The sequence below is a fragment of the Balaenoptera borealis genome (assembly GCF_965194805.1).
Source record: "Balaenoptera borealis genome assembly, chromosome: 21".
Taxonomy (NCBI): Eukaryota; Metazoa; Chordata; class Mammalia; order Artiodactyla; family Balaenopteridae; genus Balaenoptera; species Balaenoptera borealis.
The window spans coordinates 15,902,067-15,916,843 of NC_138880.1; the positions used below are offsets into that span (position 1 = coordinate 15,902,067).

Genomic DNA, 14,777 nt, shown 5'->3' on the forward strand with positions numbered 1-14,777 from the left:
ATTTCATTGCAATAACAGAATTTAAAATGTCATCAAAGGTCACAGAAATTAGAATTACTACACCAAGGGAAAAAACAACTGATATAAAAAACAAATTTGAGAAACTTTTCCAGAATGAACAAGAAATCATTATATAGATGAAGAAAAATTATGAGACATTTCTAAGACCACAATGACATAGAGAATTCAGTTTCCTAAACATCAAATCCATAATACTCTCAATATGCTAATTCACTGTCATATATTTATATATAGTCATAAGATTAGCCACATACTCAAGGAATTTTATCAGCAAATCCAATATATGAAGATGTGAATTTACATAAAAGTAAAATAAGGTTATTAGTTTTACAAAGAATATCACCTTTTAGCAAATAATTCCATTAACCAGATATTCCTAAGGCACAGACTGTATCAGTCAACTCAAAATTCCAACTCATACAATACTCTTGGCTCACTACACAAAGCAGACTTTCCCCATAACATCTTTATAATAAGATAGGACAGGTAATATCCGATTAATCAAGTTTATCAGCAGAGAAGCAATATGATATAATGATAAAACATAGCACTTGGAGCCAGAGAGCTGGTTTTAAATTATTTTTTTACACTACCTATAGGATCTTTGGCAAATTAATACTCCTCAGTTCTTTCCTCATCTGCTAGCTATCTCATAGCGTTTTGAAATTTTAATGAGCCACTGTTTGTAGAAATGCCTAATGCCAACATTGAATAAGTGCTGACTGAGATGAAGGGCTCAAACAGATCAATGAACAAGTGAGAGTGTAAGATCTATGTTTTTCTAATGCCCTTCCAAAGAAAATTGCCTTTCATTTGATATTTACAGTATCACAAATCATTTTTCTGGTACCTAAACTAACTGCAGATGGTAGAGTAAGTACTGGAAATACCAAAAGGGCAGCATTAACCCTATTAGCATTAACCCTAAGAAAATTTTCACAATAACCCTCCACAGGTAAGATATCACCAACAACCAACAATTATACGGACAGTGCTTTATCTGTGATGCCCTAGAGTGAGACACAGTTGGGTGCTGTGTTCAGTTTTAGGTTATCTTAGGCATATCTGAATATAGAACAATTCTTCCAGGATTTTATGTGTTTACCTTTACGTCAAAGTTCAATCTACTGATGATTACATCAGCTTTGACTACTAATTAATTCAGTTTAAAAGGGTAGGAATTAGCAGGTTTCATAACTTACATGGATTGGAAGTTCAACTGAATCCACTGCTATTGTTAAGCAATTACCATGCGAATACACACATACATTCTAGGCACTGTGCTGGCTGTCAAGCCAGTAGAAATGAACAATATACCTCGGTGCTGGTCTCCCAAGTTCTCTTGGAACTCACGATGGTTAAGAGCAAGATGAGGAAAAGGTAACTTGGAGCTAATCTGTTTAAGTATTGAGGGTCTCTGACAGGAAGAACTGCTTAATGTTCCTATCAGCCTTTGTGCGTGTACAATGCCTAGGACACAGTGTACCAGAGCATGCTGAAAAAGAATAGTTTTTAATACCTTAACATCTTCCAGATATTCAATGTCTGCAGTGCAGTATCCATCTTTCATCCCTCTTTTTAAAACCCTAAACCGCTTTCCTCCAACTGTGTCAACCACAGACCTCCCATCAGGCAAGAAATGTACATTTCTAATTTGTAACATACAACCATAATCTGCAAAACTAAAGGAAAAACTCCAATTAATATCAAAGTTCAAGCAACAAGCATGCAAGTTCTCAGCAATATTCAAAGAAAATTCCAGAATCAATAAAAATATTTACATAAAAAGCATACCCATTTTGTGTATCGCTGACACACATCCCAAACTGTTTAGTTCCAGTCTGTATACTTCTTCGAATCATCAATCTGTATCTTGGCTCAAATACATGAAGAGGGCAAGGCACAGTGGGGTAGGCCATAGTGCAAACAAATATTGGAACATTCTTGGTCAAGCTGAAGAAGAAAAAAGTTTCATTATTATATATCAGGACATACAACAAAAATGAGTGAAGCTTGCAACAGTAATAAATAATAGGCAAATTCACTCTAAAATCAGGTGATTTTTATTTTTGGTAAGAAAAGGAATCAGCATCCTTTTCATTTAAGCTCATACTGATACAATATTAATCCTAAAAAATCTGTTGGTGATCCTCTTACTAGTAAATTTGAATTTGATATACAAAGTTATCATACAGAGCTAAGTATCTTTATGAATCACAAAGCAATTGATTATAATTACTATTTTATATTAAAATCTGTTTAAAATATTTCTAACATGACAGAGTTAGTATACTCTTACTCTTAGATAACAATAAGAAAACGTGAGGTCCCACAAAAGACAAAAAGCAAATCATTCAAAATTTTTAGGCATTAAAATATTTTCATATTAACAAAAACAGGTAATTCAATGAGATAACATTTTTTCCAGATAATTAAAATGACAACACTGTTATTGCCATATTGGCAAGAAATGTGAAGGATAAAGGCAGTGTGCAGCTTTGGCAAGGGTGTGGGAAAACTGGCAGTGTGAATAGCACAACCATGCTGAAGAAGAATCTGGCCATATGCATCAAACGCTTTCAAAAAGATTCATATCCTTTGAACCAAAAGGCTCACTTTTTTCCTGCAAGTACTGTAAGAATGTTCAACATAGCACTGTGTACAGTAGCCAAAACTTAGAAGCAAAAAGAGAAGGCCAGTAAAATAAATTATGATGTAACCATAAAATACTACATTTAAATGTTCAGATTAATGAGAAAAGGAAGTTACAGAAATGATAGGATTAAAATGATCCCATCTTTATTTAAAATGTATTTATATACATTAAAATTGGGAAGGATATATGCCAAAATGCCAATGATGATTACGTTTGGGTTACAGATTATGCCCCCCCCCCACTAATATTTTCTAGTTTCTTCAAAAAGACCACAAATTACTTAAGTAAAGGCAATATTTAATACACACGTTTAACATACCAGTCCTAGTTCCTCTACTTTTAAAACTGTATATTCTGCCTTCATTGAGCACTCTTATGAACATAAAAACTGCGGGGGGGGGGGGGGGGAAGCCAGTATACCTCTTAATTAGCAAAACTTGTAAGTACCAGGGGATGAGCTACCCCTTAAAATAACAGCCCTGTTAGTACACAGCAAGATTCCCTGAAGCCTTTCCATCACACTCAGCTTCCCTCACATCACTACTCTTTCTGTCATCCATGGATTTCCACTCTTCTGTGAGGGGTCTGGTCCTGTCACTATGTTTTAGTATTTCAAAAATATATCCGAAGCATTCTTATATCCTAGCTTTTTGCAGTGTTGGTCAAAAAGGCTTATAATCCTCACATCAGAATATTTTCTATCATAAAATCACCCAATAAAATATCAGTTCCATGAGGAGACAAATCAATATCAACTTCTATAAAGAAAAGATTAGAAACCTTTCTTCTATTGAAGGCCACTGGCCCAATGAAGACATTTGGTAGACACATATTGAAAAGGAAAATCTGCAAGCACAAGTATTTTTTTCTTAGAAAGTTAGAAATATAAAATGTTTAATCTGTATTTTTAAAAAATAGAAACAGCATATAAAAATGACCATTTTGTTCTTTAGTGTCCAGTTAAAAGAAAGAAATTAGAAACCTATGAAAGAAACTTGGACACTCAAGAAGAGACTGGTGAAAAGACAGCGGAAGAGAAAGGAAAAAGAAAGGTAGAAGAAAGCTATACAGAGCAACAAAACCATGTCCAACCTACCCAGCCCCAATTAGCTTTTATGTGCTCTTACTAGTGGTACCACTGAATCCCAAAGTTACCACCAGGTTTTTCACCTTGCTGATACTAAGTCATTTCTGCTAACAGTCAATATCTTCATTAATTGAGAATTTAGCCCCTAAGTCACCCCTTCCAATTTCAGTCTCAGGCCTCAAGGTCCCACCCCCTTCAAACCTCTGATTGGCTAACCCTCCTGCCAATCCAGGCCATTTATCCTCCACCTTCCCCCTGCACCACCATGATTGATGCCTGAGGGATGCAGCTCCCAGCAACCACCTCACTGCTCTCCATTCCCGATTGATTCCAGGGCCTGATGTCACTGGAGGAAAACCCTCCTCCACCTAAAACACTGCTTCAGGGCAGAGAGCTGAGTCAGTCACTCCCAACAGAACATCTAGAAGTTACCAAATGAACTTTTAAAAACTTCCGTCTGTTGAGGACAGGGGAAGCTGGCCAATATTTGTTTAAAATATGCCTTTGACTACACTGGGTTGAACTAAAGACAGAACCCAGCTTGCTGTGAGGCTTCTCCTTACTATTTCAAAGGGTAGTAGTTCGTAATTTGATTGTTAATTTTTATGAGAAGAAACTTACTGTGAGAGTTCAGCAGTTTCTTCATCATATATTTTTTTTCTCTCAGACAGTTCATCAGGCAGATACTTCACTATTAAATCTTCCAACAGCTGTGTGACACAGTACCTTCTATCTGCTAGATACTGAAAAACAATATTATTTTACATTCCAGTGCTTTTTTTCCTACAGTATAAAACAGGCAAAACAGTTTAACTTGATATAGTAAAGTCTTTCTTACATATTTATACAGTCAGTTCTGAATTAATTAGTGAGGGGGACCATTACAATGGATGGTGCTAAACAGGGAAACCTGCCTGAGGCTTAGCTCAAGAGCATTAAAGACACATACTTGCAACCTGAACCAAGTTCTGTATATAAGACCCTTGTCTTGCTATGATCATACATCTTCATTAGCAGCAGTCAGCGCTGCCCTGCCATCTCCCACACCAAAGGCCAAGTTCCATCTCACAGTGCATGAGTATCTGAAACTAGCATTTGAATTGAGAAACAAAAATACGATAAGGAATGAAGAAAATGATGCATTTGCCTTATTTAAGAAAAGCAAAACTACTCCCCTTTTTCTGTCCCCCATTTCAGTGGCAGAGTTTCCAGGTAATTTTTCTTTCAGATTTTCCTTCCATTGTCATCCCACTATGACTAATGATCCCCTTATTAAGAGGCTGCTTTTCCTATGTGAGCCACCCTCTGTATAAAATGGTCCATTTGTGCCACTCCCTTAATACTCTGAACACTGCCACCCTCATGCATTTTTGTGTTATTCTCTCTTCCAACTGCCAAAAGCCATCTGACTATCCTTCAGGGTCTGGCTCCAATTTTACCTTTTGCATAAAGTGTTAATTATTTTTTTGTCTCCCAAGAATCCCTTACTTAACCCTTTACCATATAAAAGGCAGTTACCACCTTTACCATATAAAAGGCAGTTACCATACCCCACACTATATTACATGGACAGGGGTACATTATATCTCTGTAACTAAACTAAGAACTGCATAGGGCCAGGGACCAGGTCAGTGTGTGTGCAGGATTTTGGACCAAAAAAAAAAAAAAGCCCAATACCAATTATTTAATAAAAGTAATGAGGAAAAACTCTTGGGAGACAATCACAAGATAAAGAGAAGCCACCTTTTTCTCTGTAGATCCAGCAAAAAGTTTTGTCATTATCCAATGAAGTACAGAGTAGGAAATATGAATGGTGGGGAAATGGGTTATAGTAGTGGTTTTTAAGGTTTAGCATGAACCAGGGCTTGTTAAAATGCAGATTGCTGAGCCCCACCCCAGGGTTTCTGATTTAGTGGCTCTGGGGTAGGGTCTGAGAATCTGTATTTCTAAGAAGTTCCCAGGGGATACAGATGCTGCTGGTCAGGGGAACATACTTTGAGAACCATTGGGCTGTAGACTGGAGAGACGTACTCTTGAGCAGATAATATGTACACACATAACTGAAGAGTTTATTATAAAATTAATCAAATGACAGATACTATAAAAGCAGTTTCATTACCGTTTTCTATTAAATTAAGATGTTTTAAAATTTAAGACTCATGTATTAAATGTGGGAAGTACAGCCTCTCTTACAGTACTGGTAAGAATCTATTTTTTGTACATTACTCGGAACCTAGGCAATTTGGCAATTGGTTTTAGTAAGAGTCTTATAAATATACATCCTTTGATCCAGTAATTCTCCTCCCAGGAATTTACCCTAAGAGTCAAAGACACAAACCACAGTGTCAAAAGACACAAACCACAGTATACTAAAACAAAATAAAACAACTTACATACCCAACAATAGGAAAATGTTACATCACTGGACTAGTATACTGCTACTGCTTTAAAATGTATTCAAATGAAAAAATGAGCAAAATGAAATGACAAGTAGGAGAAGTAGAAAACTGTAGAGCACGTCAATTTTATCCTTGTAAATATATATTTAGACTTTACCAATTATATTATACAGGGTGTCTTCAGGTCAGGACAAAGGATAAAGTTATTTTTAAACAGTATGTTATGTTTTAAAATAATATCCTTATTTTATTTTCCTTAAAAGTCCAGACATTTTTTCAGGTGAGAGAACTCTAAATTTAAAGCAATGTATCTAAATGTTAATCTGAAAAAAGCATAATAAATATATGAGCGTATCTAAAAACTCTGGAAAACCAGGAAAGACAGCATCTTTAGAGTACTTCACCTGAAAACATTGAGTATACTAGTTGAAATAACTAACAAACTCTTTAAGAAGGAAGTTTTTTTATCTTATGTTTCCTGACTTTGTGAACATTCTTTATGTGGTTTTCTGTTTTACTACATATAGGCTGGTTATGCTATAACAATACATACATGCCATAGGATATCTGTACAGAGCTATGTTTTATGTGTAGGAAATAACTGTGTTTTCAATAGCAAAATGGTTTTATCAATTTTTAAATTATCTGGAAGACACTTCTTTTCTTCAAACAATCCAGGGACAGAAGCACTCTCCCTGATCAATGCTACCACTGCAACTGGAACTCAGAATTCGAAGGCTTTGGCCTCACCTTTGGGGACTTCACGTCACTCAAGCACGACTGAGAGGGTGTTGCTCTCCCACTGGTTATGGAAGATACCCACCTGAGATGCAGCTGTTTGCTAATGCAGGTGATTAGTGCTTTTCAGTTACTAGACAAGGAGGGAAGTGGGAAGCTGTGCCCCCCTCTCTTCTCGCCAGGCCACCACTTTCTAGAGCTGTGCTGTCCAATGCGGTAGCCACTACTCACATGTGCCTACTGAAATGTAAATTAATTAAGATTAAACAAAATTTTAAATACAGTTCCTTCTACACATGTGGCTGGTAGCTACCATGTTGGACAGCATAGATACAGAGCAGTTCCATCAATGCAGAAAGTTCTACTGGACACAGTTGCTCCAGATGTTAAGGGGATTGGACTAGACCTGAAATCTAGCCTAAAAATGGTGGTGGGAGGCAGGGCAGTTGGGCTTCCCCAGTACTGTCATCATTAAAATTCAATAGATTCCTGACCAGGTACTTGACCACACCTCCTTTGTTTAAAAAATTAAGTAAGGGGTCTTGGCCTTCAGACCCTCCCTGCTTTCTCCTCCCCTCTCCAAACTCACTTTTCTCTAACACTAGCATACGGGTAACGAAACAGAACCCCTTTTGGTCATTCAGCATATACAATGTAATTTATTCTGAACCTATTAATCATTGCCATGGCTGAATACAATCAAACCATGTTGCTACACTTAAGACCAATAAACAGATAAGCATAAAAATGTTTACCTCTTTTAAGCTTTCTTTACAAAGGGGACAGTATGGTGTGTGATCTAAACAACGCTCAAGACAATTCTTACAGAATGAATGTCCACAAGGGGTTGTTACTGGCTCGAAAAACAACCTGAAATCAACCAAAATACATGTTAGTTTTCACAATAAACTATCCATTGGAAAAACTGAACGAACTAATAATGGAACCATAACACTAATCTCTCTTTAGAGTAGAGGAGGAAGAAGGAGGGTCTGGTGGGCAGGAGAGGAGAGAAGCGGTAGTGGTAAATACAAGTATATCCTCCTGAAGCGTTTAAAAGTTCACCATCCACAGAGGTACCCTGCACTGGGGGCCTGGAGCTGTACTAACATAACCGCCACTCACATGTGGCTATGGCGCCCTTGAAATGGGGCTGGTCCAAACTGAGATGTGCAGTGCATCTAAAATACACACCAGATTTCAAAGACTTAGTGCAAAATTAATGATGTAAACTATATCATTAATAATTACTCATTTGTTTTTGTACAGATTCTTTTATCATCACTTTAAAATTGGTTTTCTTAATAAGCTTATAAAAGCCTTACTATATGAAATTCACAAAATAATCCACTAAATTATTACCATTGAATCCTAAAGAAATAGGAGGCTTAATATTCAAACAATATGGAAAAACTAATTTTTCTTACATTATAATTATTTCCTGAAACATGATACTTTGGAAGTTCCTAGAAGTACTGTTAGATGTATAGGTACTTCAGAAACCATCTGGGTCTAATCCCCTCGCCTCACAGATGAAGAAGCCAAGACTCAGAATTAAGGGACTTGCTCAGAAATACCTCTCGTCACCCCCCGCCTGGTGTGGACAGTGCCGGGTGCTTTACACCGTTCCCTTGCCTCCAGCACAGTTTATGTACCTGGAAAATGTTCTTTTTAAACTATCAGTCTTAGAATTACAAGCGTTCTACATAATGGAAATCCTTATCCAATGTTACTTAAAAAAAGATTTTAGAGTTAAGATAGATATACAAACAAGATAGAATCACATACACACAATACATCATTGTATTCTTACCCAAATCTAAAACCATGGAGTCTCAATAATAACATGTAGAGCTTTTATAGTACTTTACAATTCCCCAGATACTTTTTATATTTTAGTCATCTGATTCTTACAGGACTTCAATATAGGCTATGCAAACCCTGACCCCACTTTCTAAGTAAGGAAAAGCTCAATAAGGTTCAGAGATTACATTATTTGCCTAAGATGTGAAAGGGAAACCTAGGACTAAAATTCATATCTTTTGATTTTTAATCCACTGTTCTGTTACTTCACATTGCCTGTTATTAGAGTAGATTACCTTTATCTACTCTGTACTTTATTTACATTAATATAAAATATTCATCTTTTATAAAGCTGTACATACTTACCTCATGCAGAGAGAACACTCAAAATCTGAGACATCTATTAATTCTTCTGGGATGTCACCGTAAGTTAATGAAAACGTACAGACTTCATTGGGAGTTTCTATTAAAACAGAGATGGGGTTATCTTCTTTAGGAAGAAGTTTGAAGGCCATTCTAAATAAATCAATGTGTTTTATATGAGTGTAGTGAAATTTTTACCTCCCTGTCTTTTCAGCTTATTTCTTCCATCTTCATTTACAATCACATCCTGGTCTAAGAGAGACAGCTTTCTTTTCAGCAGAACACCTTTCTCTTGAACACAGAGTGAAGGTTCTGAGGACACTCTTTTTAAACAATCCTCTCTGGCAGGCATGTCTGTTGAATTTATAGCCTGTGCTGACCGAGCATGGTTTAGGCTTCCTTTGACAGTCTCTGAAGTGACCTCTGCTATTTCTTCATTCTACAAAAAATACAACAAAGAAGGGTAACTAACTGTATTTCTTTACTATCCTTATTCTCGCCAGAACCAAACTGAAATTTTGATGTCTTAAAATGTTCATTTTATTGTTCATTTAAACAGCACCAACTTTTAATTCTAAAACCCTGGCAAGTAAGTGATTTTTGCCAGTACTTAGATAGCCCTGGACATCAAGCTGGCTTACATCATAATAAGGTTAAAGCAGTTATGCTAATATAGTTCCTACTCCAAGGAAACTGAAATAAACACAGTGTTCTATATTTTCCAAGAGACTGAAAGTTTTCTGACATTGAATGACCTAAATTTGTGATTAATGAGCATATACTTTACATAAAAGTTTTCAGTATAAAATAAAAGGCCACAGATGAAATTCTATTAAGACAACGCTTACTAGGTTGAAAGTACCTAAACAGATTTTAGTACTTGAAACTAGAAAGTGAAGATCTTATCTTGTAAAGAAATACACTAGGCCCATGATTGTCTTTACTCACCCCCTTACCTGCTCTGGGCTAAGCTCACTGGCACAATGAGACTCTTCTATTACTGAAGGAAAACCAAAAGGTTTGTTTTTAATACATGGTAATGAACTCCAGGAAGAGTCCTTCAGGCCTTCTTTTAAGTTTTCAGGTGATAATAAATCACATAAAATCTGTAAGAGAAATATTATAAAAAGTAATGAAAAATATAAAATATTTGGTTGAGGATAATTTAATATAAAGTTACCTAATATTTAAGAATTTGGGGGAAATTTGTAGCAAATAACTTCATATGGCGTATAATCTACAAAAATATCAAATTACTATATCATACACCTAGAACTAATATAATATTCCGAGTCAGCTATCCATCAATTTAAAAGAAAAAGAAAGAAAACTTGTAGCCAACTTTATTTTTAATGAGCAGGGAAGGAAAAGGTTAAGTAAAAAGCAGAACTTCCATATTGATTAAAAAGTCTTGCAAAACCAAGGTGTGCCTCAATGGGGTCAAATCACCTCAAATACATGATTCAAAAGGAAGGCACGGGGTGGTGAGTTTAGTAGCCTGAGAAGGTACCCAAGGTAAAGGCTGACGTTTTATTTATTTATTTATTTTGGCCGCACCCCGAGGCATGTGGGATCTTATTAGTTCCCCGACCAGGGATCAAACCCGTGCCCCCTGCATTGGAAGCACGGAGTCTTATCCACTGGACCCGCAGGGAAGTCCAAGGTTGACGTTTTAATATGAGGTTTGTAGAAAGAAGAGATCTTAAGAGAAGTGGAAAATATTTACCTTTGAACATCAGTGAGTCCTATCCTGTCAAAGTAGTTCATGGTTCATCCCAATGTATATTTTAAGGTGGACTTAAGAGTGTTTATGTGAACTTGGACCTTTAACTACAAAACTCTAAAATTCCATGTGTTTACAATGAATTTAGTTTCTCCCTGAACAAGTGACCTGCACAGTCAGTCACCACTGCCCAGCATTAATTGTGGCACCAAATGGCAGCTGTCCGATATGAGAGGCAGCTGCAGTATCAAAATCTTGGGTGCTTCTCTCAGGAATATGTCTAAAACTCTCAAAGAAGCAGGGTGGTTAAGACAGAGGAAGAACCTGGCTACAAGGAAATGAGAGGGATTCAAATTTGTTTGCTTGTCAAATAAGCTGTGTGTATATGTACAGCAGACGATTTCTTAAAGCCTCAATTTGGAGGTTTGGTTTTTCAGCTGTACTGTCTCTCAATACACAAAAATCAGAATTTTTCATGAGTCTTTACAATGTAATTAAAAAGGAAATATATACAATGTAAACAAAAGTGTGTGTATCTGTATGTGCTCAAGCAATACCCCATCTATAATGAACAAACATTTTAAAATTTGGGTATGTTTTTACATTTCCCGATTTTAAAAAAAGGTATTAAACACACACCCATCCTAGAACACAGCAACTCCACTCCTAGGTATTTACTGAAGAGATATAAAAACGTATGTCCACAAAATGACTTGTATAAGAATGTCCATAGCATCAACTGGAAACAATCGAAATGAAAATCGCCACTAACTGTGAATATCACAAACTGTGGTGTGTTCATACAATGGGATACTTGGTAAACAATAAAAAAGAAAAAAATTACTGGATGTATCTCAAAAATATTATGTTGAGCAAAAAAAGCCAGACACAAAAGAGTATGTAGACACAAAAGAGTATATGCTGTATGATTGCATGTATACGAAGTTGTAGAATAGCAAAACTATTCTATGGTGATAGAAATCTGAACGGTAGTTGCCTCTGGAAGCAGGGAGATTGGGGATTTGCTGGAAAGGAGATGAGGGAACTTTCTAGGATGATGGAACTATTCTATTGATTGGGGTGCTGTTACGTGACTGTATAATTTCTCAAAACTCACTGAACTGTAAAATTCATGCATTTTATTATAGGTAAATTATACCACAATTTACAAAAAAAAAATACTGAGGAAAAATAAATATTTCAAGGCAGTAGGTATTTTGCATTCACCTGACCTTATTAACGAACTAACAAATATTTACAGAAGTTAAGGATATCCAGCAGCATGGAAAATGCAAAATCATAAACCCTTAAAAAGTCTGCAATCTCACCAGGGCGATCACTCTAGCAAAGAGAGAACAGTCAGAAAACACACAACAGTAAACCATTTTTTGTTAAATCAATCAGTGGGCTAGAACATGTATGCAAACAAACCTTATAGAGGATATAGCAATGTTAGCTGTATTCATAAGGCATTTGGAATCTGAGAAAAATTTCAAAATTCTCACACTTCAAGGTACATAAGAATCTCCCAAGGTGCTTGTTAAACTAAACTATGCCCCAATTCCGGAGATTGTAATTCCAAAGGTCTGTGGTAGGGCCCAGGAACCTCTGTGTTTACCATGCACCCGAGATGATTCTGAAAAAAAGCCACACTCCGAGAAACACTACGAAGGTAATAAATAATGTGGCATCTTTGGGGGACATCGAGGGGAGCATCATGACAGGGCACTGAAATTATATTAGGGTAGATTTTCCCAAAACATTTTTCAAAGACTCTAGTCATCCCAGATGCTCTGTGGGTAAATCTGGCAAAAGCTGAATGCTGTTGTCATGCTAGCAAAGCAAAAACTCTTGACAAAATCTGAAGAAATCGGTTTGGTTCGACCCAATGTTTTCCAAAGTCATTTGATCAGAGAACCCCCTTCCCTTTTTCCGCTTAATTAACACCTACTGACACATCACTGTACAAACTTTGGAAAGGGATGTATGCAGTACTGAGAATATTAAGGCAAAACAAATTGAGTGGGGCAATACTACTGGCAACCATGGAAAGCAAGCAAAGTTGAGACCTGAAATGAGAGGCAAAGGAAGCCAATAAAAATTCCTGAGCAGGAACATCATGACAACAATGTTTAATTAAGGATGATTAGTCTGGCTCCCATGGAACAAACTATTAGAGAACATCTAAATTTAACTAGGCAAAAATAATGCATTTAACTATCTCTGAATGAAATGTTTTGATTTCGGTAAGAATTCAGTATGCTAATAAGTATATAAGCCTGAAAACTACTTGGCAAACTGCTACTGAATTTGACTTACGGACACTCCTTATGTTCTTACCCCAAGATTCTAATTGGCATTTGTAAAAAGACCTGTGTCGTAGCCCTACCTTGAAGTATTATAGTTGGTAAACTGATTACCTTTTCTACTTCTAGCTTTGCAGGTGCGAAATCTTCATCAAGCGCTAAGCACTGAAGAAACAGTTGTAAGGCATCACCTAAAAAACCAGCATCATGGAGGACTTTTCCTTTCCTGAAGTAGACCTTCAATAAAAGCACATATACACGACTTTTACGGATGGAATTGTTTTTAAAAAAAAATCAGTATCAAGGGGAAAACAAAAAAAAGTCTGCTTGGAAATACTCATTTTGAAACTCTGAATGACTCTGAGGAGGCCCAAGCATTCTAAAGGCATATTTACACCCTACCCTGGAGAGGCACCTATGGGGGAACTGAGGCCCAGAAAATGACTTCAAAACCACATTGCTAATTATATCCCTTCAATGATAAGTCCAGAGGGTTCTTTCTTTTTAACAGTTGTAAAGCTGTCCGTACGATCATTTTCCCTCTTAACATTCATTGGACTTGTACTAACCAGACATGCCATCACGGGATTTTGAATCATTTTCCTTATTAATTTATAACTTTTAGAGCATCCTTACTATACTGTCCTCAAAGGCACAGCTTTGAATGGAGGAAAAAGTCACATAAAAAAATGACTTCTAGCTTAAAGAATATATATGGGAGATGAACTAATTTGCCTTGGCAGTTTGATAAAAAGGAGAATTAGTAAACTGATTATATATTATATACAAGCTGCAAGTCTTTTTTTAAAACAGCATGGGCAAGGCAACCTCCTTTGACCCCATCTACCACAGTAAACCACAGCCTAATCATCCAGTTCCCATCACAATCCTCAGTCAACTGTTCAGCCTCAAGGACCTCTTCTCTTTCCGTTGATAAAACCTCCTCCACTGATAACCAGTTTGGATCCAGCTCTGCAACAGGGCCAGTTGTATCTCTTTGAGGAAATGCTGTATATTAAAGTCTGTTTTTTTCTGTGCCTTGAATTCAGGTTGTTCTTTGGTTAGGAGACAAAGGTTTCTTATAGTTTAAAAAACTGTCATGATATTCATCCACTCAAAATATTGACCTTAGATTTCTAGAACTCTATATTGTATTTAAAGAATCACCCAATCCATTCCATTATAATTTATAACCATAACTGAATGCATAGTCCCTGCAGTTGAAATTTGTAAATGTACGCAAATGTAAGACAGTAATTTTACCTCAGGCCAATTTGGCAGTTGAAAGAGAACTGCATTTAAATCTTCTATGGCTGCTTTAAACTCTCGCAGACCAGCATATGATTCAGCTCTGTAAATTTTCAGAGTCAAGTCGCTGGGCTCTGAAATAAATATACTATGAAGGTTTGATTATTTTTAAAAGATTATTGTATAACCCACAAAATACATCACACTAGATTAAGAACTGATCTAGTCAGTAACCACCAAAGCAAAGGCAGTGAACCAAGCACTGGACAGGTGCAACCCACTAGCATGTTACAATTTATAATTTATATCAAATCCTTATGAGTAGATTATTTTAGTGGAGGAAATTATGCTTTTTAAAAAAACTGAAAATATTTTTATAATATGAATAATCATCCCTAAGAAAATGTTTTCTTAAAATAGGTCATTCTGTTAA

The 14,777-nt window shown here is 36.3% G+C and overlaps 1 protein-coding gene and 1 long non-coding RNA gene across 8 annotated transcripts in view; one reads left to right on the top strand and one right to left on the bottom strand.

Moving 5' to 3' along the window:
- Positions 1 to 13,468, top strand: part of LOC309619670 — a 92,781-nt gene extending 79,313 nt beyond the window's left edge. The window contains exons 3-4 of one of the 2 annotated variants that reach the window (XR_014239136.1): positions 6,816 to 7,013; positions 13,226 to 13,468. This is a non-coding gene — a long non-coding RNA (uncharacterized lncRNA). The remainder of the gene's footprint in view (positions 1 to 6,815; positions 7,014 to 13,225) is intronic. The other variant, XR_014239137.1, reaches the window with a different exon arrangement.
- LONRF1 (LON peptidase N-terminal domain and ring finger 1) overlaps positions 1 to 14,777 on the bottom strand; it is a 44,889-nt gene that overhangs the window by 16,313 nt on the left and 13,799 nt on the right. For 3 of the 6 annotated variants that reach the window (XM_082374965.1, XM_082374963.1, XM_082374966.1), the window contains exons 2-10: positions 14,360 to 14,478; positions 13,211 to 13,333; positions 10,024 to 10,173; positions 9,266 to 9,506; positions 9,071 to 9,167; positions 7,657 to 7,771; positions 4,386 to 4,507; positions 1,816 to 1,974; positions 1,541 to 1,703 (exon numbers count right to left, since the gene is read on the bottom strand). In XM_082374965.1, coding sequence (XP_082231091.1) covers positions 1,541 to 1,703; positions 1,816 to 1,974; positions 4,386 to 4,507; positions 7,657 to 7,771; positions 9,071 to 9,167; positions 9,266 to 9,506; positions 10,024 to 10,173; positions 13,211 to 13,333; positions 14,360 to 14,478 — 1,289 coding nt within the window. The remainder of the gene's footprint in view (positions 1 to 1,540; positions 1,704 to 1,815; positions 1,975 to 4,385; positions 4,508 to 7,656; positions 7,772 to 9,070; positions 9,168 to 9,265; positions 9,507 to 10,023; positions 10,174 to 13,210; positions 13,334 to 14,359; positions 14,479 to 14,777) is intronic. The other 3 variants (XM_082374964.1, XM_082374968.1, XM_082374967.1) reach the window with 3 other exon arrangements.